Source organism: Ambystoma mexicanum, chromosome 10 (assembly GCF_040938575.1).
Source record: "Ambystoma mexicanum isolate Mex_15411 chromosome 10, UKY_AmexF1_1, whole genome shotgun sequence".
In the NCBI taxonomy this organism is placed as follows: Eukaryota; Metazoa; Chordata; class Amphibia; order Caudata; family Ambystomatidae; genus Ambystoma; species Ambystoma mexicanum.
The window spans coordinates 1,495,090,566-1,495,117,225 of NC_090932.1; the positions used below are offsets into that span (position 1 = coordinate 1,495,090,566).

General features: G+C 49.3%; 1 protein-coding gene across 2 annotated transcripts in view; it reads left to right on the plus strand.

The window, feature by feature from the left end:
• KNTC1 (kinetochore associated 1) overlaps nucleotides 1-26,660 on the plus strand; it is a 2,501,313-nt gene that overhangs the window by 1,090,513 nt on the left and 1,384,140 nt on the right. For both annotated transcript variants that reach the window (XM_069619627.1, XM_069619628.1), the window contains exon 37: nucleotides 9,554-9,651. In XM_069619627.1, coding sequence (XP_069475728.1) covers nucleotides 9,554-9,651 — 98 coding nt within the window. The remainder of the gene's footprint in view (nucleotides 1-9,553; nucleotides 9,652-26,660) is intronic.

Here is a 26,660-nt window from a genome sequence, read left to right on the forward strand (position 1 = left end):
CGTGATTTGTTGGTTTGAGTTTACAAATCAAAATTTCAATATCATCTGTTTTACAGGTGAAGAGGAAAAACTAGAGAATGGGCGAGTGGGAGTTATTGAAGTATCCTGATTCTGGCTAGAGAGAGCATTTGCCATTTTGTGGATCAATATTTGAGCGATGTTTTTAAATCATTTACCAGCGAACCACAAGGTTCATGCGTCTCCCCTACAATGTACAATATCTTCACTAAGCCTCTTTTCGACAAACTTGACAGATTGGGGGTAACCTATACTAACTACGCGGATGACATGCAGATCCTCATACCACTATCTGGCAACTTTGTCGAAGACACTGCGCTAGTAAACCAGATCTACCTCCTCATTCAGGCATGGATGGCCTCCCACGGCCCCTGCCTGAATGATGACAAAACAGAGATACTGATCCTGGGTTCCGACTCTAACCTCAAAAAACTTAGCCCTAGCTATACTGCCTTTAACATTGATGGCAACATAATCAAGGTGGTAACAGAGGTAAAAACATTAGGTTTTTTCCTTGACTCAACTTTATCTCTTAAGAAACAAGTTAACTCCTTGGCTTCATCCACAGCCTACACCTGCAAATTAATCAGGGCCTGTAGACCCTATCTTTCCAAAACCAACTGTATCACTCTAGCCAACGCCTTAGTAATGTCTAAGCTGGATTACTGTAATGCCCTATATGAAGGTGCCAATAAAACTGTCATAAACAAATTGCAAATACTGCAGAATAATGCTCTTAGAGCAGCCTTGGACATACCCCGCAGAGTGCATCTATCTAATATCAGGAAAGACCATCACTGGCTAAAAATTAGTGACAGAATCCTCCTCAAGACGCTATCTCTCACCCACAAAGGACTGAACAACACTGCACCCCCATATATCTCGGCCAGACTGACCAGAAAATCCTCCAGTCACCATACTAGAGCGTCTAACCATCTTGCACTAGAAATCCCCAGATTCAGACTAACTAAAGCAGGTCGAGCAAGCTTCCCTGTTAGAGCTGCCCGTGCCTGGAACGCTCTCCCTACTGCATTGAGAGCTGATCAACCCTATTCCAGATTTAGATGCAACGTGAAAAGCTGGCTCTGGACAAAGGACGCCCACTAAACTGTCCCCTGCACCAGGCCCTGTAGTAAGGCATGGATCTACTATGTTACTCATGAAACCTGTACTATAGACTTTCATACCATTTCCTGTGTGTTGTGAAGTACCCACATTTCTTATCTGTACTGTAAATACTGTAATAAGCTGTAATGTACCACTGTATGCAACCAAGCTTAAGTATTCTTGTTACTGCTGCGCCCGGCTACCCCAGGGTTGGGAGCGCATTATCAAATGGTAAACTAAACATGAGAGCCACAGGGGTCCTCGATTGGACCGCTGCCTAGGTGCATGAGTGGGGCAGGTCTTTTCATTGGCGGACGGCTGCTAGCACTCGCCCTGCTTGTGGATATGAGCAGGGGTCTTGAAAGCAGACGAGGAGATCAGCAACCTGTCTGAATCGACTCTTGGACAGAGCCAAGTATTCAGAAGAGCCGAGCAGAACCTACTATTCAGTGGATTGCTATTCTCCCGCAGATTCCACATCATGATAGATATCCATCTCCCGCTTCGCTGTTTGGAACCTTTTCGCCAGGGGGGGAGTGGACATGGACTCAGCCATTGATCCGTCTTGTCTGGTTCTGGATCGCCTGTTCCGGACATGACTTCAGGTGTCTTATATATACCACATCACTACGCCCCATGACTATGTTCCTTTTTTCCATGCGCTTGCACGCTGCATCGGGCACACGACTCGAGTTTACTCGATGTTCTTATTGTACTTTGTACGTTTTTTTTCTTCGAAAACCTCGACGCAATGTCATCGCAAAGGGTTTCGGGCTTCAAACGATCCTGTAATTGCGAGGCCAACATGTCTGACGGACCCCCCATGACGTCTTTCTATGGTGCCTGGGTTCTAGTCATGACTCGGAGGCCTGTGTGTTGTCCGCAAAGATTCAGCCTAAATCCCTGCGGGAGAGGGCCGGGAAACTGGCTATGGGGCGACCTGTCGCCAAGTCTCCGGCACTGTCACTCGTCCGGTCCTCGGAAGCCGAGACGGAGGAGCCCTCACCCATCAAGGGTAAGGACCGACATTGTATGTAGACCAAGAAACTGTCCCATTCCAGGAGCCATTCCTCGTGTTCCTTGCGGAAGAAGCGGCACCACCGCCATCGACTTGAGTCCAGCTAGTCGTCGGAACGAGGTAAGCCCTGGGCAGGGCCGACCACTCAAGAGGAGTGGGAGAGTTTTAAGACCTCTGTGTTGCAAATGTTTAAGACTCAAGCAGCATTAGGTCCGGCTCCCAACCAGCAAGCTTTGGCGTCTAAAACGGCACTCTGTGCTCCCGACCCCAAGCCAGCCACTCCGTCGGCTTTGTTTGCATCGAAAGCGTCTTTGGGAGTTACTCCCTTCACGAATAAGTTACAATAGGGCCGAGACACCCAACGTCTCTGAGGTGCCTGTGCGTCCCTCAGCGCCGACCCTCTCCATGGATGGCTTTGAAGTCTATCCTCAAGCCTTCGACAATGGTTCCTTTGTGCCACTGTCAATCAGATTTCTTCGATTCCATGCATTCAATTTTCGTAGTTGAGGAACAAGATGACCCTGAGGACACGGTCAACCCGGTTTATACGGGAGCCGGCGGCGTCCCTTATTTCGACGTCAAGGCCGATTTATTGGCTTTGACTCAGGGTTTACATGATGCCAGTTGTCTGTATACTTCTCCAGACTTGGAGTTACTGCAAAAACAGTGCTATACCCACACTAGTGTGAAGTTCAGGGAGCTGATTCACAGGGTAATTGACACTCTGATGTTGAAGGCGTCCTCTGTCCCACTTCCAGGGTATGGCCTTACCAACATTTTGGATGAGAGTCCCGCATTTGAGAACAATATGCCTTTCAACCCAGCCATTGCAGACCCTTCAGCCTCCTCATGGCAGCACCCTTGTACCATTCCCCCTGTAAATGCCAATTTCACTGAGAACTATAGGCCGGCAAGAGGAGATCCTTCTTTCTTCGCCACACATCCTTCCCCAGAAGGGTTGGTGATTCAGGCTGCCACTGTTTCCACCAGACCTGTGGCATCCACTTCCAATTTGCCTATGGACAGAGATGGGGAAAAATGTGACGCTTTGGCCAGAAAGGTATTCACTTCTGGTAGCATGGCGCTCCGAGCCACTGCAGGGCATGTCTTTTCGACCAAATATTTGTTTGGCTTATGGAAAGCAGTAGAACAGGCTGCTGAGTATGCCCCTGAGGGTGCCATGCGGGACAGCTTTTTACAGCTGGTGGAGGATGGGAAGAAGGTTGCCAAACAGTTGTTGCAGACAGGCCTGGACGTAGCAGACTGTGTTGGCAGAACAATGGGCTCAGCATTTGTAATGAGAAGCAATTGTAATTAGATGACAAGCTTATCTTAAAACTTCTGGTTTCTCCCCAAACGTCCAAAACAGGCTGCTGGACATGCCTTTTGAAGGTGACATGCTTTTCTGACAGAAAGCGGTCGAATCCTTGGAGAAATTAAAGGAGTCAAATTTGGATGCTAAATCTTTGGACCTAGCGGTGCAGCTGGCCAAACCTGCCTTCAGCTTGGCCTTGAAAGGCAGAGGCTATAGTTACGTGCCCTATGGCAGGAAGATGCAGCTCCTCCAAGCCAGAAAAGGGCAGAGGCACTTCTTGCGTCCCAGAAGGGGCAGAGGGGCCTGTAGAGGCCAACGTGCAGCGGCAGGGTCACCCACAACTTCTAAGCCACTTTGATTTTCCCTTCTCACGATGCGACGGTTGGTGGACGGTTGGCAGGGCATTAGCCCCAGTGGCAGGAAATAACTTCCGTCGCCTGGGACCTGCAGTTAATTTGGTGGGGTTATTGTCTGCCTTTCTTAAAGAGGCCTTCAGACAGACCTCCACCTTCCCCGATCCAACCGAGACAGGAGCTCCAGGAAGAACTGAGAGCCCGGTTGTCGAAGGGTGCAGTGGAAGAGGTACCTCCCGATCAGAGAGGTTTGGGTTGGTATTACCGTTACTTTGTGGTGCTCATGAAGGGAGGAGGTCTCCGTCCCGTCCTAGACTTCAGGGTCTTGAGCAGGTTCCTGAGGAAGGACGAATTCAGGGTGGTGACGTTGAGAGAGATTCTCCACGCTCTCGAACTCCAGGACTGGTTGGGGTCGATGGACCTACAGGATGCTTATTTCCATGTGCCGATACACCAAAAGCACAGGAAGTTCCTAAGGTTCCTCAATGGAGACAAGCACTATCAGTTCAAAGTGCTTCCTCTTGGGTTGACCTCCGTGCCAAGCGTCTTCACCAAGCTCATGGCAGTGGTTACGGCTCACCTCAGGAGATCCGAGGTCTATGTAGTTCCGTACCTGGATGACTGGCTGATATGAGGGATGTTGGCGGGGCAAGTCTGGTCTCATCTGGAAGACACCTGCCTGCTACTGCACAGTTTGGGCTTCTCCCTCAACTTGAAGTCCCATCTGATCCGAGGAGTTGTCAACATCGCCCAGATGGTGCAGTCGTTTCAGAACCACGCCACTTTTCCAGCAGCTTCCTTTCTCCGCGTATTGGGTCTCATGGCTGCCTGTATTTTTCTAGTGCCAGTGGCCAGGCTGCGTATGCGATCCCTCCAATGGCTCCTGAGGGACCAGTGGTCTTAGCACCTATGAGCACTCCAGGATCATCTTTCGGTGTCCAGCCATGTAGTCGTGCACTTGGCTGGTGGACTACGTGCAGCAGTGTATTGGTGTGGGGACCCTTCTGACCATCCATAGAAAGAACATTACGGTAAGGCAATTTCTCCTCCTGGAGCCTGCTCTTGTCCGAGTAGAGCTCAACTTTGCGCTCAATGGGAATAATCACTCTCAATGCCTCCTGGTTGCACTGCAAAAGAGCTTGTTCAGAAGTGTTCCTGGGCCATCCAGTGGACTGCCCAGCTCGTACCTTGGCACCTGTACAGGAGCGACGCCGCATCGAATTTTGCCTACAAACTTTGGTTAATCCTAGCTTGCACTGCAAAGCACCTTTTCACTGAATTGCGTCTTTTCGCCTGCACTTGGCCGCGAGAGAGAAGGTTGCGTCAGATCACAAGCATTGTGGGACCCTGCATCACTGTGTGACAGTGACAGTCGCTGAAGTCAGTGTTCCCACGCTCCTCCTTGTGCCCTGAGACCAGGTGCATTAGTGTTTTCTTTGTTCTTCAACCGAGACGAGAGATGATGCTTCTTTTGTAAACCGGACCAGCATCTGCACCTACAGCGCCTGAGCACTTTGAAGGCCAACCTCTGGTGATACCGTACAGACCTGCCAAGTTTGGACACAAACCGAGCTAAGGGTGGCGAGTACTGAAACCATTTAACAGTGGCCCCTTGTTTATCCATTGTATTTTACGTATGGAGAATCCCTTGTGGTCCTCCCATTGGCTTTTGCTGAATTTCCTGGTGAAAGGACTTTAATCCCACCTCCGCACCAGGTACTGCTTTGGGGGTCTGTCTGATGAGGAATCTGTGTCAGACAGCAATTCATTGTAGGAAAAATTAAATACTGGTAATGTTCTTTCTATGAAGTCTTCTCCCTCAGATTCCTCATGGACATCCAGCCCCGCAATGAAAGTGCCCGCAGTTTTTGACTAAACCTTTTCGTAGGAGAGAAGAGCAATGTCTTAGTAGACTTGTCATTGTGTTGTTCTCTACAGCTTCTGACGGTTCTGTTCCTTACTTAATTTAAGTAATGTTTTAAGACTGTTTGCAGCCAAATCTTAAGATTATTCCTCAGCTGTGACTGACCTCGGGGAGGGATGGAGGGAGTGTGGAGAACTGAGGTACAGATATGTAGTATATGTACTTACAGTGATCAGCATCCCGTCCTGAGTCGACCAGTACCACATAGACTCAAGATGGATCGACAGCCAAGTAGTGACGCACTACGTCCACTGTCGAAAAAGGTTTCTGAGCAGCTGATGCTGGTAGGGCTATCTATCTGATGAGGAATCTGCAGGAGAAGAATCCAAAGAAAGAACATAATCAATAAGTAATTTCTCCTGCTCAGGCAACCCATGGACAGACTGGCTTTGAACAATCGGAGCCAGAGCTCCAGGGGTGAACTGCAGTCTCAAGTTAAGGACGCAGTGGAGGAGGTACCAGCCAGTGAGAGAGGTTTGGGCTAGTATTGCCACTGTTTCCTGGTCCCCAAGAAACAGGAGGGTACTTGATCTAATCTTGGACCTTAGGCCCTTGAACAAGATCACAAGGAAGGAAAGGATGGTGATATTGAGGGAAATTCTCCACGCTCTTCAATACCTGGACTGGCAGGTGTCACTGGAACTTTTTTTTTCCTCCAACGTGCCGATCCACTGGAAGCACAGGCAGTGCCTGAGCTTTGTCAGTGGGGACACTCATTATCAGTTCAAGATGCTACCCTTTGACCTGACCTCCGTACAAAGGGTACTGTCCAGGCTAGATGTCCCAGTTGAACTCAGACCTTCCTCTACATGTGCCAGCCAGGGAGAATTAAAGCACTCCCTAGCCAACCAATGAGGCCAAATGTATAACATGATTGAATCCGCTAGGTTCTCTGCAGCTGTACAAGGAACGGTAAAGTACAATCAATACACTAATACGGTCTCATCTCAGTCAATCCACCCATATTGACTTCCCTGAAATGGGCATACACAAGTCTATGAAGGTGAAGTGGAGTCATGTAGCCTGCTGACAGGAGGGTGTAATGCAAAGTCGATGCAGTAAGCCTGATGGGTGGGGAGCTGTATGAGTCTGTATTCAGTTCCAGAGAGATCCAGGTCAAAATACAAAGTTCCAAGAAACCAATGCATTAGGGTAATCCAAAAGAGTTCCAGGAAGTACAATCCAAAGTCCAGCAACTAAAAGAAAAACCAATGTCAACAAAATCGAAGGGTAATCCACAGTGCAGTCCAAAAGGGGAAATCCAAGAGGTCAAAAGCTAAGGTCCTAGATACACAACAGGAATTGCGGACAATGAAGCAGGCTAAAACGCCAGAACAGCTGATAAGCACAGGAAGCTGTTTGCTGGTAGATTAAATAGCCTTGTTCTATTTCCGACTTGTGGCGTAATCATGTCATGTGAGGGGGCTGTATCATGTGACAGCCTCAATCCACATTGTTGGTTTGACGGCTGACACCATTGAGCAGCGTCAGCCAGTGGCCAAAGTCACCGTCAACGACGCCGCAGTGATTGGAAGTGGCAGTTGATATCCCCTTCCAGCTTCAGCTGCTCTGAGAAATCATTAATAGGGGGGTGTAGTGGATCTCAACTTGGTGCTCGATCATTGCTCCGGTTGTGCGTCGTACATACACTGCGTCACTACGCCCTGTACCTCAGTTCCTTTTTTCAGCATGCTGCTCTTGAGGAATGCTAGCGATCTTCGAATTTCACTCAACATTTTTGACAAAGTGTCTGTCATTGCGAGCTGCTATGTCCACGCCTCGGATTTTGGCCTTCAAGCGCTGCTCTGATTGCAGCTCCAAGATGTCGGGATGCGTTTCTCGTGGACTGGATCTTCCCTCTCCACTACACAGTCCCTCCAATTCCAGTCATTACATGAGTTCTCAAGAGGTTTTGGAGGTTTAGAGCAATCTTGATCGCCCTGGATTGGGCAAAGAGGACATGGTTCTCGGACCTTCTGGACTTGACCATCTGCCCACCTCTCCGGTTGCCTCGCCTCCCGGGTCTCCTAACCCAGTAGGAAGGTCAGATGCTCCACCCAAACCCGTGATCCTTCAACCTACATGCCTGGCTCTAGAGAGGATGAGATATGATGACTGGGAGGTTCTAGAGGTGCTGCTGGCTGCATGCAGACAGTCCTCAGGATCTCTGTACACATGCAGATGGAGAAGATTTGAGATGTGGTGCAGGGAACGCGAGATTGACCCCATTTCTTACCCCACCACTACAGAAAGGCAGTTCCTTCTGTCACTGGCCTCAGCAGGCCTTCAGGTTACCACAGCCAAATTATATTAGACAGCCTTGTCTGTATTCAAGAGGTCCCTGGATCAAGGTTCATATTTTACGATCCCAGTTATGGCCCAATTCCTGAAGGGCCTTGTGAATAAGTTTCTGCCAACTCCTTTTATTGTCACAGATTGGGATCTTAATCTGGTTCTAACCTTTCTGATGGCAGCTCCCTTTGAGCCCATGTATGCTTGTTGATTGTATCTGCTCTCTTTGAAGACCGCATTCTTGGTTGCTATAACATCTGCTAGGTGGGTTAGTGAATTACAGGTCCTTCACTGCAAACCGCCCTTTTTGCATTTAATTCGAGAGAAGGTCTCACTAAAAGTGAGGCTTGGATTCCGGACGATGGTGGTATCCGAGTTCCATCTTTCTCAGGCCATAGACCTGCCATTCTTTTATCCGCCGCTGCATCTTTCGAAAGTGGAGGAGCATTTCCATCCAGAGAATACAAAAAGGGCCCTGAGTTTTTACGTCACAAGGACAGCAGAATTTTGAAAAATCTGATCAGCTTTTCGTTGGCTGTTCGCTAGCCCATAAAGGTCTGGCGGTAGCGAAGCAAACACTATCTCGGTGGATCATTTTGTGCATTGCGCAGTGCTATAAAACTGCAGGTAGGGAGCTGCCTCTTGACAACAGACTAGAGGGGTCTCTGCTTCGAGTGCCTTGCATAGGGGAGTCCCGGCTAGGGATATTTGTTGTGCAGCACCATGGTCCTCACTACACACATTCACTAGACACACTATGTCTAGACATGGCCCTTATGCACATTTTGGCAGGGTAGTGCTCTGAAATCTGTTATAGCTTTCTGTCCGGCTCCATTTGCCTCACTGCTTGGGGTGTCTATCAGATGAAGAATCGTATTCAACATGACTTAATTCAGAGATTACAAAATCACTACCAAAGTGGGGGAATGAAGTTCAAATAAAGTAAAAAAAAGATTGCATTATATAATTTATAATGATTTACTTATAGCCGCATCTTGCTGGCTTTTGACACAAACAAGTTAAAACACACACATGAAAACATATATACCAATATATAAAAGACTACAGACAGAAATTGAAAAGCAATGTGCAAGAAAATATAAGAACCTGATTGAACAGGTGGGGAAGCTGTTTTTCTAGTCTTTATCATGGTTTATTTCCTCTCTATCCTTTAAACATCCTTATATTTCCTTTCACGTTGCTTTTCAGTTTCTGTCTGTAGTCTTTGATATATTGGTATGTGTTTCATGTGTGCGTTTTAACTTGTTTGTGTCAAAAGCCAGCAAGATACAGCTATATGTAAATCATTACAAATGATATAAATCAATCATTTTTTTACTTTATTTGACCTTCGTTCCCCCACCGTTGGTAGCGACTTTGATACATATTTTTCCCAGGGAAGGAAGGTTTATGGGCATGCCTACCTTGTGTGTTTGATTAATTCAGAGATTGTACATGGATATTTGCATGTGATTCATTTTTTTTTATAGCGTTTTAGCATTCAATGTTTGCCTTACATTTTACAGATCTGCTAATAGATGCAGAGGAGCTTTGTAAACACACGCAACCTTCTGTGGAATTTTACAAACAATGTCAAATTGAAGACTATGGGTTTATCACAAAGGTAAGAATTCCTACTTTTGTAAATTGATGGCAAAAATGAAGTTTTAACTTTCTTTTTACAAAATGGGTATGGGCCTAAGGCTTTTTCTGCAGCCAATAGTTTGAAAAGTAATGTGAGAAAATGTGTGCACAGCTCCCAAAGGCCCCCACACTCCCTTCATTTGTAGGTTTTCGAGGGGATTGGGTCCTCCGACATATTCCATATCTATGACAGGTAATCACCACAGCTGTGCTGCTAAGGAACATTGTCTGCGTCGATGACGTTGATACGCTGCCCTCGAGGGCCTCCGTCGAGCTGACGTCACCCGATGTCATAAGTAGGACGCACGATGCCCGTAGCCTCAGTTCCGTTTTTTCCGCGAACGTGTTCGCTTCGGAGATCTCGGTGCACCTCGGTTCTTCTGAGTTGTTCTATCGGTTCTTCAAACCCGTTTGTTTGTGAAGATTTCCTGATGTCTTCGTCTTCTTCTACCCTGTGGCCGGGTTTCAAGAAGTGTCGGGACTGCGGTTCCAAGATGTTGCTGACGGACCCGCACAATGCCTGCTTCTGGTGCCTCGGTGAGGACCACGCCACGGACGATTGTGACGATTGCCAGTCGTTAACTTTGAAGGCCCTGCGGGAGCGTAAGAAGAAGCTTTCTGTCGTTAAGGTGTCCAAGCCCCAGAAGTCGAAATCCACTGGGCTTTCGACTGACGATTCCAGGGGTTACTCTCTGCATCGCTGGCGTAAGTCCAGGTGGTCTCGGTCCCGGAGTGGGACCCGCCATTCCTCTGCCTCTTCGAGGCACTCACGTAAGCGCCGTCAACGGTCGCCTGCCTCGTCCGAGGACTCCGCCCGTAGGCGGGTTGCTTGTCCCACCAAGCATTCCTCTCCTGCGGAATGGGATTCATTTCGTAAGGAGATGATGGCGATTTTTCAGTCGCAGGGCTCCGTTCCGTCTGCGCCGTTGAAGGACGCCGGCAGTGAACGTGCTAGAGACACTGTTCGCACGCCTTCGGGCTCGAGCGATTGTCGCGATCACCGGGTACCTTCGAGGTCCCGGTCGGACAAGGTGGATCGCTCTAGCCATGCCCGCTCCAGGTCCCGGTCCTCGCCAGCATCGAGACCGTCGGAGCCTGTGAGGTCTTCAAAGACGACGACGATGCCTTCGGCGCCGAGACCGTCGAAGGACACGCTCGGGCTCCGCCCTCGAGGCCTGTGTCGAAGCCATCGACACCCTCAATGCCTTTCGAGGAGGATTTCTCTGAGGTGCCCCGGAGACCGGTGGAAACCCGAGGAAGGCTCTGGCCAAGTCCAAACATGTGCCCTCATCCAGGGATTTATTTCAGCCTCTTGACTATATTTCTGAAGTGGATGAAGGGTCTGATGATGGTATGGTTCCTGATGACCTATTATCTGGTCCTAGCCAGTTAGAAGACCTGCGTCAGGCTTTGCATGAGGCCAGTGGTCTGGATACCTCCCCGGAGGTTGAGTTTGGCAGGCCTGAGCCGGATACGCATGCTGAATCCTCCTACCGGTGCCTCATGTCGAGGGTAATGGAGTACTTGGGGTGGTCTGCGCCACCAGGAGATTTTCTGTAGGATGACCTGACAGACACCTTGGACCAAGGTCCACCAACTGACCCGGTACTGCCTTTACATATGGCCTTGCAAAGAAGGGTGGCAGTGGTTTGGACTGCTCCGGAGAGTCTCCCGTCAGTGGGCAAGTCTTTTCCGAAAAAATACTGTCCTGCCAGTAGCGACCCCAGCTACTTGACTACGCACCCCACTCCGGAGAGTTTGGTGGTGCAGGCGGCTACGGCCCCGGCAAAACAGGCATCGTACCCTACCATCCCTCCTGATAGGGACGACAAACGTTTTGATGGCTGGGCGAAGAAAGTGTTTTCTTCAGGGGGTATGGCTTTACAGGCAGCCAACTCTGTGTGTGCCTTAGCACATTTCACTCATACTCTCTGGAATTGTGTCTCTTTGGCGGCTGAACATATTCCCAAAGGGGAGGAACGGGATGGCTTTCTTGCTCTTGTTCAGGATGGCAAGGATGCCATGTGTGAATCCGTTCAGTCGGGTCTGGACATGACAGATTGTGTCATCCGGTCCATGGCGGCGAGCACCGTAATGCGCAGATTTGCGTGGTTGCGGAAGTCGGGGTTCGCTCCTGATGTGCAAGCCCGGATTCTCAACATGCCCTTTGACGGTGAACATCTTTTTGGCAGCAAGGCTGATGAGAGGCTTGAGAGGTTGCAGACCTCCAAAGCTGCAGCAAAGTCGTTGAGCGCTGCAGTTTGCCAACCTCTGCCTTTTCGTCCATGGGGACAGCAATGGAGGGGGAGGTTCCTTTCGATATTACTCTTCCTTTGGTAGATCGAGAGGGGCTGCAAGGCAAAGGGGCCACCTTAGGAGTGCCAGAGATGGAAAACAAGGTATTCGAGGTGCCAGAGCCGCTCGGGCAGTTGCCTCTTTACCCGCAGGCACTGCCGCAGCCGCTTCAGCTCAGTCATGAGGCCATGTCCCATGGTTCACCGGTTGGGGGAAGGCTGGCGCAGCATCTTGTAAAATGGCGTGCCATTACTTCAGATGTGTGGGTTCTGGAGATCATAGCCCACAGCTACTGTCTTCCTTTCCGGCAGAGGCCTCATGACAATCCATCAGGGAATCTCTCTTTGAAGATTCTGGATCCGCTCCTTGTGCAGGAAATCAAATCCCTGCTGGAGAAATGCTCCATAGAACTGGTGCCTGTAGAGGAGAGGAACAAGGGGTGGTATTCCCCTTATTTTTTGATTTCGAAGAAAGACTAGGGATTCAGACCCATCATGGACTTGCGCGGTTTGAACAAGCTCTTCAGGAAGGACAAGTTCAGGATCGTTACTCTCTCTCAAGTCCTCCAGGCCCTTCAACTTCAGGACTGGTTGGTGTCTCTTGACCTCAAGGACGCTTTCTTTCATGTGCCTATCCATCCCAAGCACAAGAAGTACCTGAGGTTCGCGGTTGGCGACTCGCACTTTCAGTTTCGGGTCCTGCCGTTCGGATTGACCTCAGCCCAAGGGTTTTCACCAAGCTCATGGTGCTGGTGGCAGCGTATCTCAGGAAAGTGGGGATTCACGTCTACCCCTACCTGGACGATTGATTGAGCAGGGCGCGCTCTCGCGAGCAAGTCCTGGATCATCTGTCAGTCCCCTGCCACTCCCTTCACAAGCTGGGCTTCTCCCTCAACTTCTAGAAGTCCCACTTGACGCCAACTCAGCGGCTCCAGTACATCGGAGCAGTGCTAGACACGTCCCCGGGGCAGTGTTTCCCTCCCCAGGTGAGGGCTCATCACATTCTGCAGATGGTGCACAAGTTTCAACATGCCCAGAGTCGCCCTGCGTTCGAGTTCTTGAGGTTGCTCAGCCTCATGGCATCCTGCATTCTTCTGGTGCCAGAGGCCAGGTTGCGGGTGAGATCTCTGCAATGGGCTCTCAAGATGCAGTGGTCACAGTCCTCTGGCAGGATGTCGGACCCCGGTCAGGTGCCGCCCTTGGTCGCCCAGGACCTTCTGTGGTGGGCTGTCAAAGCCAATCAGATGAAGGGGGCTCCATTTTGGCTACCCTGGCCGGAGGTGACGATCGTGACGGACCCATCCCTCACGGGATGGGGAGCTCATGCCAACGAGTTGACAGTCAGTGGTCGTTGGTCTCTGTCGGAGTCCAGACTCCATATCAATCTGTTGGAGCTGAGGGCCGTCAGGCTTGCCCTGAAGGCTTTTCTGCTGACTGTGCGAGGGAAGAATGTCCTGATTTTGACGGACAACACAGTGGCCATGCACTACCTCAACAAAAAGGGGGGGGGGGGTCAGGGTCACTTCCTCTGTGCAAGGAGGCGATGCGGATCTAGTTCTGGGCCATCCAGCAGGAGATTTCGATCTCGGCAGTTCATCTGGCCGGAGACGAAAACGAGACGGCAGATGCTCTGAGCAGGCAGAGCACGATCTCTCATGAGTGGGAGCTGGCTCAGGAGATTCTCCTGGAGATCTTCGCCCTTTGGGGGACCCCACAAGTGGATCTCTTTGCCTCCAGTGTCAACCGGAAGTGCGAAAGGTTCTGCTCGCAGGAATTTCCTCCAAGAGGAGCCTTAGGGGACGCGTTCGCGGTGGAGTGGTCCTTCCCACTGCTGTATGCGTTTCCGCCAGTCCCTGTCATCCCGCAAGTGCTGCGGAGGTTACGGATGTTCGGTTCCTGGATGATCCTCATTGCTCCGGCATGGGCCCGGAGAACGTGGTACCCGGACCTTCTCGACTTGTCCATCTTCCCTCCACGTCGTCTTCCCTACTGAGACAATCTGCTCTCACTGGAGGGGGGTCTGGTTCTCCATCCAGAGGTCAAATCCCTCAACCTTCACGCTTGGCTTCTGAAAGATTGAGGTATAAGGATTGGGACCTCCCTGAAGACGTGATGGTGTTGCTTTCGGCCAGGCCTCCTGCAACAAAGTCCCTGTACCGTTGCCGTTGGAGAAAGTTCTGCGACTGGTTCAAGGTTAAGAATGTGGATCCTTTTTCATGTGCCATTCCTGTGGTTCTGTCTTTTTTGCTTTCTTTAGCCCATAAGGGCCTGTAAGTGGGTACCATTAAAGTTTACCTGACGGCGCTGTCTATATTTAAGCGCTAGTCTGCGGAGTGTTCTTATTTCAAAATTCCTTTAATTTTTCAGTTTCTGAAAGGGCTCGCTAATGTGTTTCCACCGTCACCTTTCCAGGTGCCCGGTTGGGATTTGAACCTTGTTCTAAAATTCTTAATGGGTGCTCCGTGTGAGCCTTTACATTCTTGTCCTTTGAGACTGTTAACCCTTAAAACTGTCTTTTTAGTTGCGGTTACTTCCGCTCGCAGAGTGAGTGAGTTGCAGGCAGTTTCTGTTAAGCCATCCTTCACAGTGTTTCATAAGGACAGGGTTGTCCTTAGGGTTTGTCCTTCCTTTCTTCCGAAAGTGGTGGCGGAATTTCATTTAAGCCAGAAGGTCATTCTTCCGGCATTTTATCCTCCTCTGCATCCTGGTAAAGAAGAGAAGAGGCTCCATATGTTGGATCCTAGGAGAGCTTTAAGTTTCTACATTTCACGCATGTCCCGGAGTGGACGATCAGCTCTTTCTAGGAGACGCTGGAAGGCGTTTGGGACAAGCTGTTACTAAGCAGACTTTGTCTAGATGGATTATGTTGGCAATTTCTGAATGTTACCGCTTGGCGGGTAAGGACCCTCCGGTAGGTTTACGGGCCCATTCTTCTAGGGGTATGGCTGCCTGTACTGCCCTGCAGAGGGGTGTTCCTATTCGTAACATCTGTGAAGCAGCCACATGGGCTTCTGTCCATACTTTTGTAATACACTACTCCCTAGATTCCATCCATGGGCAGGATCTGGCCTTTGGAAAGGCGGTCCTTTACTCTGCAATTTAATTGGGAATTCTAAATTCATATTTTCTAAATTCTTTTCCCTCCTCCATACGTTGGTACTGCTTTGGGAGTCTGTCATAGAAATGGAATACGTCGGAGGACCCAATCCCCTCGAAGAACAAGTTACTTTCTTACCTGGTAACGTTCTTTCGATGGGATGGTCCGACGATGTATTCCATATCGCTCCCTCCCTACCTGCCCTGCTACAGAATTTCTTTTTAGCGATTGCAGCTTACGTTTCCGCAAGGCTTTCTGTGGTCATACTGGCAGAAGATTGGTGCCACATGTTCTGGGGAAAAACGACAACTGAGGCTACGGGCGTCGTGCGTCCTACTTGTAACATCCAGTGACGTTGGCTCGACGTTGGCCCTCGAGGACAGCAGATTGACGTCATCGACGCAGGACGCAGACAATGTTGATTACCTGTCATAGATATGGAATACGTCGTCGGACCATCCCATCGAAAGAACGTTACCAGGTAAGAAAGTAACTTGTTCTTTGCCTGCCATTCTTTTTCCTTGCTTGGATCATGCCAGATAAGCTGCTCTTGCTTGCTACTTCTGTTTCCCCCAAAAAAACGTTTTTCAATGGATTGCATTCTCCCACAGATTCCCTACCTTGATAGCGATCCAGCTTCAGCTGCTTTGAAAACCTTTTGACGGGGGGGGTGTAGTGCCACTCGATATCATTGAATCCCCCCCCCCATATGCGGCGCGCCATTCATCAACAACAGATGTGATGATGGGCATCGTATAAAACTAAGCCCCTTAAATCTGTTCCTTTTTTCTGTAAGAACGCTATTTGGATCACTATGGTATTCAATTAGAAAGAATTCGATACTGCATCAGTACGTCGGGGCCTAAACCATCCGGGGTGTAAGTGCTGCAAGCACTAGCACTCTCAAATGTCCCTCACAGACTCACACACTATCTGTGTGGACATGATACGTACCAATGTGGTTCTTGTCTATTGATGATCCCGAAGGTGATGAAGGAATGCTTTGCAAAGTGGGCACTTGGCAGACGGCTGTCGAAATCGCTTCCAAGGTCCTTGGAGCATGATACTGACGGGCCTAAACCTGAGAAACATCGAGAGGGACGTTGCCAAAGAAGTCCAAAACTCCCATGGTGAATCTCATCACTCCTCGTTGTCGTACAAAAAGAAACAGACGCAGACACTATTGTAACTCGTTGGGCAAAAGGGGTAAGTCATACCCTGCTCAGGGTGTGTCTTGGGAGGAGTTGCAGGGGCGGGGGGATTTCAAAAACCAAATGCAAAACATTTTTGAACAGGCCTCGGCTGGTACGGCTTATAGTGGATACAGCTACAACCGCACCTGGCCCGTCCGGCACAAAGGCAGCCAGGGCAGGCTGAACACTCTCAAGCGAGACCCCTAAGAAGAAACCACATACTGCACTGAAACCGTTGGCAGCCCCCTCGTGCCAAAAGGCCCTCGACAGGCTGAGGCACAGCAAGTTTGAAGTCTCCTACCGGACACTTGTTCTGTGTTTTTCGACTCAATGCGGTAAATCTTTGACAGAGGTGACCCGGAACCATTTGTTTTTGAGCCAAAGGGTGGTGCGTCCTTGGGTCCAATACCAGATTTTTAAGCGGAACAGGATGGGTTGTTACTACAGTTGGCTTCCATGATGCCAGTGGTTTGGACACATCCCCAGATATGGAATTCCAACTAAACCCATACACACACTACCACAAGGAGGTTTAGAAGGTTGCCGTATCCTTGTGGCTTAACTCTCCGTCGAAGCCTATGTTGCAGTACGTCCTCACAGACATCCTTGACTGTGGGCCGCAGACTGCACAGGCTTTGCCTTTCAATGTTGCCATAGCAGACCCGGTCATGGCTGTGTGACCGCTCCTGTGCTCGACACCAAGCTTACAAAAAAAAATAAGCCAGGAAGAGGCTAACCTCCGTTTTCCACGACTTACCCAAACGTTTAGTGGCGCAGGCTGCAGCGGTTTCGCCCAGCCCATCAATTTTTGAAGCTCCCCACCAACCGGGGGTCCAAAAAAGTTGACACTTTGGCGGAGAAAGTTTTTGCTTCGGGAGCATGTCTCATAAAGCTGTAAATACATCTTATTTTGCAAAATTTACCAATATCGTCTGGAGCACCATTTCAGAAGCATCTGATCACCTCCCAGAAGAGAGGTGAAGAATGACTTCTTAAAGGTGTTGGCAAAGAAGTGGCCTGTCAAACGCTCCATGTAGGGTCGGACGTGGCAGACTGTATGGGTCATGCTATGGGCACTTTGACAGTATTGCGCAGGTCTGCTTATTTGAGGGCCTTAGGGTTTTCCCCGAACATTCAATCGAAGGTGCTGGACATTGCCTTCTATAGTGAGCATTTTGGCTCCAAATTCGACGAGTCCCTAGAAAAATTCGAGGACTCAAAGCTGACTGCTAAATTACTAGGATTGGCTTTGCAGCAGCCTCCATGACAGATTTTTACATTTGGGTCCAGAGGATGGGGTTACAGGATGTACTCCACCTTTCCCATAAGGGCGTAAGTGCCCCAGGGCAACGCAGGTTACCATGCTCAGGCAGAGGTAGAGACAGGTCTTGCCAGTTGACTACTGCTGTATAGCATCAACAGCGCCTCAGAAACCTTTCTTAGGTCTGCTCCCATCATTCGCCGGTTGGAGGGAGAGTCTCCAGATTCTTTGGTAAATGGAAAGAAATAACTTGCTATGCCTGGGTCCTTCAGCTAATCGAGTGAGGCTACTGCCTCCTGTTTTTGAAGTGCCCACCGTACAGACTTCCACCTCTCTCTTTACAGTAGCAACGCCAGCTACAGGAAGAGCTGCAGGCCCTTCTTTTGAAGGGAGCAGTAGAGGCAGTTCCAGCCAAGGAAGGAGGCTCTGGTTGGTACTTCTGGTTCGCAAGAAAAGAGCCCAACTCTGTCCCATCCTAGACCGCTGGGATTTTAACACATTCCTGAAAGACAAATTCAGGATGATGACGTTGAGGGAAATTCTCCAGGCTCTGCAGTTCCAAGACTGGCTGTTGTCACTGACCTTTCAGGACGCCTACTTTCACATGTCTATCCAAAGGAAACAGTCTCGTCCTAAGGTTTGTCATTGGGGATGCACATTATTAATTCAAAGTGGTCCCTTTTGGCCTGATCTCCGCCCCAGGGTCATCACCAAAGTGATGTCAGTAGTAGCAGGCCTACCTCAGTAGAGCCGGCATCTTTGTGTTTCCTGTCATGGGTATCAGGCAGGTAGTTGGGGCAAGCTCGGTGAAGGCTTGGCAGGCCTGGCATAGGCACACCAAGAACCCATAACAAATCCCTCCTTTCATTTCTTCTTAGTGTTTGTAGTAACTTCCTGGTTACCACTTCCTGTTGCCAAACAGGAAGTGCATGATAACTCATGAGCTCTCTAGTGTTTGGGTGTTTGGTGCCATTCTTCCAGTGCTTCGTGTTGCTTACTGTGAGCTGTATCAGCAATACACTTGCCGTGCTCCAGATCATCCTGCTTCTGCTTACCAGCTCAGGATCATCCTGCTTCTGCTTACCTGCTCCGGGTCATCCTGTTTCTGCTTACCTGCTACGGATCATCCTGTTTCAGCTTACCTGCTACGGATCATCCTGTTTCAGCTTACCTGCTCCGGATCATCCTGCTTCTGCTTACCCGCTCCGGATCATTCAGCTTCAGTTTACCTGGTTCTTTCTCCACGCCGCAGCTGTTAGGACAGTTTTTCTGAAGTCCAACTAAGGGCTTAGTAAAACCATTCAACTGAGGCAGTACTAGACTCCACTCTTAGTATAAGGCTGTACCACCTGAGTTCAGGGTAGCGTAGACAGAGCAGCCAGGCTCATTTTAGGAGGGAGAGAGGGCAGTAGACACAGTACAAGTGAAATTGTAATACAAATGATCCAAAGAAACACTGAAACGCTATTGTAAAAATAAAGGATTTATTTAAATACAGGTAGGCCCAGATAAATCTAGGGGTTAAGTAAGTACTAACACATTATATGAAATCACAATATAAAACACAACACCTATACTTGAAAGTACACAGACCCAAGTATAGACCTTATTTGGAACACCTAACAGTAGTTCTAGGGAAGTCAAAACCTTGTTATACACATTTATTTGAGGTCAAGCCTATTCTTTGGGAGTAAAAGACCAATGGTTACTTTTAGATTAGTTTTGGTAATACAAGGGCAGAAGGCCCTTCCAGTTATACACTGACTCTTGGAACAAATCACATAAACAGTCAACTGGACAATATACCCTTTTGGTGAATAGTGAAACACTTATTCTAGGTACAGTAGAAACCTAATGACGTAATATACAATTACAGATGCTTTGGAAATCGGGGAACCCCAGATTGAGGTAAGCAATAACTCTGGTAACTTGTTTTGTATGGCACACAGCTAACACAAGGTAAGTAAAACCCACATACTTTAACTTCACAATGACAGGGAAAGTAAAACCCAATGTCACACTTTACTGAATAGTTATTCTAGGTAGGCAACAACCTAATGTAGACTTATTAAGGACAGGCTAGCAGCAAGTCAGAGGAAGCAAGACCCAGTTGGGGGACACTAATACAGTTAGCCTAACAGGACTAATCTGGTGATACCAACAGTTGGAGGACACTCGTACAATTACCCTGCAGGAATGATCTGGTGAAACCAACACATTAATTTTGTAAAGAGGCACAACCTAATCACAGGAGAGTAAAATACCTTTACATCTACTTTCTTTTAGACTGGCAAAACAGTGGCTAAGGAAGAAAAGATGTTTAACCATACTTTTAAGAATAGTGCATCACACATTCAAGATCAGTAAGAACTTTTGTAACTGTTCACTGTTAGAATTACAGTTACCCACCAACTCTTTACAAGTAAGTAAAACACTTGATTTCTTTTCTAGGCAGAAGTCCCAATCCCTTCAAAGTTTTTCCCTTATTCTTGGAGCATGAGTGTTCAGTGGCAGAAGGGGGTCACTAGGACTAGTGACCAACAGGCAGTGTTAGAATAAGTTATTTAGTAGCAAAAGTCAGAGTTCCTTAGGAAAACTGGGCAAACAGGTGAGTACTTTACTTATAGGGTTAGAAGAGGGTCCATGGGCTTCACAGAAGACACCCCAGCAGGATTCTAGCAGTGGGACTGGGTGCACTGGATGAGGGACCTCCCAATCACAGAAGACACCCCAAATCTACACAGAAATCCCAACAGGCTTAAGGTAAGTATATACCCAAGCCAACACAGTACCTCAGCAATGAAGAAGAGATTGCAGCAGCAGAACTTCAGGGACTGCAGCTAAATACCCGGTCAGTGGATTCCTTGTTCTGGAGACTGAACACAAGACCTCAGAAGGGTCTGTGCAGCAGGGATCGGTGAAGAAGGCTCTAGGCAAGATTTCCCTGGTGGCTGAATGCGGTTCTGGGGATTTGGCACCTTTTCAAGGAGCACAGAAGAAGACAGAAAATCGCAGTTCAATTCTCGTCGTTTAAAAGGTCCAGCACTCTTGTGAGGGGACTTTTCGGACTCGATTCGTGTTTCTGGAGATACACCAGGATGCCCACGAAGTTTCAGCGAGATTCGGAATTCGGAAGACCGTGCACCGCCCAGTGGCTGGAGGTTCCAGGGTATTGGGGTATTGCAAGAACGCAAGGTCGCAGCAACCCGTGGGTTTGCTCAAAATGCAGGTCTTCGTGAGTCTAGTGGGTCTCACCAGGCTCTTGGTTCGGGTCGTCGTTTTCGGAGACCCCAGGTCGATTGGAAGGAAGGGCTGCAGCAGGCTCCAGCTACACAGCAGGCTCTCCGGTCCCTGGAAATCATTCCTGACGCTTTTCCTTCGTCATTCTCTTCGGTTTTCTGTTCCAGTGGTCGACATGACTTCAGCTTCCAGGTTTCCAGTATTTATCGGGAACTACAGCACAACCTCTGCATTCTCTCCCTGCATTTTACAAGAAAGGGGCGTCTGGTTGTCCAATCAGGACAGCCAGCCCCCACTGGGATTTGTCCCAGTTGAAGGAAGGCGTAAGACAAAGGATGAGGGAGTTTTTGACTCCTCCCCCATTTCCTCTGCTTACAGACTGACTGGAGCCTGGGCGAGGTCTCCAGGGGACTCCTGCCAAAGACAAAACTCAAACAAAGGAATTTCCCGCCCTGGATCTCAGGAGGAAAGGAATAAGAAACGACAAGAAACACTAAAATGGCAGAAAAAGAAGACCGGGCCATTTTGGTAAAATGAGCATCCTTAGGTGCCTTTACTGCAGCTGTGATTACAGTGGTAAATGTGCACCAAATTAGTAAAAGGTATCACTGCCACCAGCCATTAAAGGTAAGCTTGTCACTGTAACAGAATTGTTACAGTTTTACTGTGAAAGGGGATACATTGTATCTCCTCAGCACTCCACATAAGGTGGAGTGTGCTGGTTTCACAGAATAAATTGTAAAAGGGATCCTTTCTACCTTTGGGAACAGTAGTTCACTCAAGGTTAGCACAAGAAAGTTAAATGGGGAACCCCTAGGGCAACCCAGCAACAACAGGCACTTATTGGCGATAAGTTGTTAGACATGATAACTTTAAAAAGACACTATGAAGAGTCTTAAAAATGACATCCATAAAAAGAGTTAAACATTAGGTGAGTGTGGAAAAAGGTTTCCACTCACTGAGGTAATAATAAAAAATATCCCACTAGAAAAGCAAAACGTTCTGGAGTTGAACCAGGAAAGGAAGATTTACCAGCTCTGTGGAAATCTTACCTAACAGCAGCTATCTCCAGTCAAGAGGGGACTTCTACACCGGCACCTGTAAGCACAAAGAAGAACAGCGTTAACATGCGCACATCATTAACGCTGCGCATACTCACTGAATCTTCCTGTGACGCTGGAATCCAGGTTAGTTGCACGAGCGCACAAACCCCTGTAAGAAAGAAGAGATATTGATTGCACTCGCTCCAGTAACGCGGACACTTATTTCACTGCGCTCTTTCCCTCTCTATGCATACTTACTAAAAGCCTCCGTGCAAACTTACCTAACCACCAAGTCTCCAGTAGCGCTGAACCCGGACTCAAGGCACTAATACCACATCATTTCTCCTGCAAGGGAAAGGGAGAGACATTACCAGGCACGCTCGAATTGAAGGCGCTGCACAAACCTACCAGCAGCTAGCTTCTACACGCAGCGCTACTCACCCACAAAAATACCGGCAAACAAAGACAATACGGACAATTTTGGACACTCAACATTCTCCGCGCAACGATCACTTGTGGGAAGGACTTTCTAGCCAGTGAAGAAACTGGCGCCTTGAACTCTCGGCCTCGCTGTGAAGGCATAAAACAGCGTTTGACATCTGAACTCAGCCTACAGACATTGGCACCAATGACATTAGTGAATTGCACCCCTGCAAATGCAGGATGGAGTGCACAACCTACTAAAGATCAAGGTATTCCTCCGGGTGAAACAGGGGAAGTGAAGACTCGGGGTCAAGGGAGGCTCGTTCATCGCTCCTGCAGAGACACCAGTGAGTGTGACATTTGCATACTTGGATGATTGCCTGCTCCTACCATGGTCACTGGTACAGTTTTGACTTGGGTTTCTCCCTGAACTTAAATAAATTTGACTTCACCAGCGCAATAGCTCAAGACTTTCTCAGATGAACTGGAACACCCGGCAAAGGAAGGCTTTTCCTGCCGAGCAGAGTCACCAACATGGCACACATGGTCTCTCTTTCAGAACTTCAGCAGTCTCCCAGCATCGGCTTTCCTGCACTTGCTGCGCCTCATGGCATTCTGTATTTTCTTGGTGCCATCAGCGAGATCCCTTCAGTGGCTTCTGAGGGCCCAGTGGTCACAGTGCTCCAGCGACATGTCGGATGTGCTCCAAGTGTTGAAGCCAGTGGTGAACAACCTGACCTGATGGAGCAACAGGACGAACATGTTGGAGGGAGAAACTTTCTGGGCACCATGGCCAGAAGAGCAAGTTGTTACAGTACATCTTGCTGATGAGCTACGGATCTCATTGCGGTTCTCTCCAGATCAGTGATCATTGGTCTCATAAGGAGGAAAGGTGTAACCACATCAATCGTCTGACGCTGACCGCTTTGCGCCTTCTCTGCAGGAGAAACATGTCCTGGTGTTGACGGACAACACAGTGACCATACACTTTCAAAACCGTTAGGGAGGCGTGAGATCACTGTCCCTGTGCAGGGTGGCCATTTAACTGTGGTTTTGGATGCTAGAGAAAAACATCTTACCCTCTGCAGATCTTCTGGCAGGCGTGGAGAATGTCCTGGCCGATGTTTTTAGCAGGCAGAGCTCGGTCTTCCATAAGTGGGAGCTATGTCTGAGGTCTCAACAGAGATCTTCACCCTGATGGTGGATCTGTTTGTGACGGTGGACAACATCATGAATTACAAGAATTTCTGTTATGGGAATTTCACCCCGAGTGGGGTTGGGAGGATGAATTTTTGGTGGCGTGGGTCTTGCATCTCCATTATGCGTTCCCAGGAGGTTGCAGAGATGAGATACAGGGCTCACCTGATCCGGATCACCCCAGACTGGCGAGTAGGATTTGGTACCCGGATCTTCTGGAACTGGCTGTTTGCCCACCTCTCTGGCTTCCTCAGAGACTGGACCTCTTGTCACAGTCGGGAGGCAATGTGCTTCACCTGAACCTGGATCCACTTAATCTGCATGCTCATCTCTTGAGAGCCTGAGGTACGGGGACTGGGACTACAATGAGGTACTGGATGTGCTGTTGGCTGCACATAGACCTCCACTAAGTGTTTGTATGCCTCCAGATGGAGATGGTTTGTGACTTGGTGCAAGGCAAAAGGAGTGGGACCCCATGTCTTGTCCCAGCTCCTCAGCGATGGAGTTTTTGTTGGCCTGAGCCACATTGGGCCTGCAAGTGGGCATAGTTAAGGGGTTTGTGGTGGCCCTTTTCCTTTTTAAAAGGACTCCTGAACAATGATCCTTCTTCACCATCCCGGTGGTGCTCCAGTTCTTGAAGGGCCTGTTTCATTCGTTCCTTCCTTTGCCTTTTGCGTTCCCCGATTGGGATCTCAACTTGGTTCTCACCTTTCTGATGGCAGCGCCTTTTGAGCCTTTGCATTCAGCTCCCATTATACTTGTCACATTGAAAACTGCTTTTTTGGTGGCAATCTCCACCGCTAGAAGGATCAGTGAATTGCAGGCACTCTTTAGTAAAGCCCCCTTCCCGACGTTTTTTAGGGAACATATCCCTGAAAATACACCCCATGTTCTTTTCCAAAAGTGGTGTTGGAATTTCACCTGGGCCAGAGCTTCGACCTACCTGTTTTACCCTCCACCCCATCCTTCAAAGGATGAGGAGAGGCTCCACAGATTGGGTCCCATGAGAGCTCTGAGTCTATCCAAATAGAACGGGCTCTTTCCGGAAGGATGACCAGTTGTTTGTTGCATTTTCATAATCCAGGTTGGGGGAGAGCAGTTACTAAGCAAATTATATCTTGCTGAATAGTGCTATGCATTTCTGAGTGCTGCCAGACTGTGGGGAAAAAAGTTTCCAGCAGGGCTTAGGGTCCATGCTACCAGAGGGGTTGCAGTCTCCTCGGCCCTTCAGAGGTAATGCTGGTAAGAGCCATTTGTCACGCAGCAACTTGGTCTTCTCTGCACACGTTTGGCAAGCATAACAGCTTGGACTTGGCCTATGGGGCAGGCAAGCGCTTTGGTAGGTCGGTCCTCCAGAGCTTTCTGGTTAGTCTTCCAACCCTCCTCCATCATGGCTCCTGCTTTGGCAGTCTATCAAGATGATGAGACTGTTGTAGAATGCAATCCATTGAGGGAGAGATTGCTTACCAGTAATGTTCTTTCAAGGGGATTGTCCTCCGACGTATTCCACATCTATGACAGGTAATGTCCACAGCTGTGCTGCTTTGGACAATTTTCGGCAGAGGGGCGTCCTGCGTCGATCCGTTGTCCCTTGAGGGCCTCCGTTGAGGGTCGACGTCATCGGATGTTATATATAGGACGCACAGCGCCCGTAGCATCAGTTCCGTTCCGAAGTCGGGCTTTAAAAAATGTCGGGACTGCAGTTCGAAGATGTCCATCACAGACCTGCACGACATCTGCCTCTGGAGCCTCTGCGAAAGCCACGCCACCAACGACTGCGTGGATTGCCAGTCCCTGACGTCTAAGGCCTTGCTGGAACATAAGAAGACATTGAAGGTACGTAGGGTGTCTAAGCCCCATAAATCGAAGTCTGCTGCGCTTTCGACCGATGATTCGAGGGGCGACTCTCCGCAGCAGCGAAAATCCAGGGGGGTCTCGGTCTAGGAGTGGTTCCCGCCATTCCTCTGCCTCGTCGAGACATTCTAGGAAGCGCCGTCACCGGTCACCTTCCCCATCCTCGTCGGAGGAGGACTCTGCCAGACTGTTGACTTGTCCCACCAAGTCTTCGTCGCCGGCCGAATGGGATGCATTCCGCCAGCAGATGTTAGCAATTTTTCAGTCGCAAGGCACAGTTCCGTCCGCGCCTTCGAAAGAAGCCGGCAAGGAATGGGCTCGGTCCACCACTCGCACGCCGTCGGGCTTGGGCGGTCGGCGCCTTCATCGGGAGCCGTCAAGGTCCCGCTCGGACAAGGAAGATCACCATAACTGTGCCAGATCCAGGTCCCGGTCCTCAACGCCATCGAGACCGTCGGAACCTGTCAAGCCTTTGAAGAAGGCGTCAACGCCATCGGCGCCATGTCTTTCGAAGGGCTCTCTCGAGGCTCCGGCCTCGAAGAAGTCGTTGACGCCATCGGCACCATGGCTGTCGTGGGACACTCTTGGGGCGCCACCATCGAAGTTGTTGTCGGCCCCTCGGTTGACTTTGACGCCGATTCCCTCGGCGCGCTCAACACCGTTTGTGGAGGATTTGCCAGAGGTGCCCCTGAGGGCTGTGGAACCTCTGAAGAAGACTCTCAGTAAGTCTGTGATGCCTGTTTTTGAGCCCTATTCTGTTCCTCCTCCTAGATTGGAGTTTTTCCAACCTTTACAGGATATTTCAGAGGTTGAGGAACTGTCTGATGAGGAAATGGTTGTACCTCCTGATGTACCTGATGATCTTTTGTCTGGGCATTATCAGATGGAGGAACTCCGTCAGTAATTGCATGACGCTAGTGGCCTTGTCACCTCTCCGGAGGTGGAGTTTGGCTGACCCGAGCATTGGTCGTATGCGGATTCCTCCTTTCGGCGTCTCATGTCAAGGGTGACGGAATACTTGGGGTGGTCTGCTCCACCTGTTGAATTTGCTCAGGATGATTTGACGGACATCCTGGATCAAGGTCTGCCCACTGACCCAGTGTTGCCGTTTCACATGGCTTTGTAAAGAAGGGTGGCAGCGGCTTGGACTTCTCCGGAGAGTCTACCGGCAGTTAATAAGTCGCTTCTGAAGAAATACCGCCCATCCAGTGGTGACCCCTGCTACTCATCAACGCACTCTACTCCGTAGAGTTTGGTGGTGCAGGCGTCTACGGCCTCCTCGAAGCAGGCTGCGTACCCTACCATCCCTCCTGATAGGGACGATAATCGCTTTGATGGGTGGGCGAGGAAGGGATTTTCGGCTGGGGGGGTATGGCGTTGAAAGCGG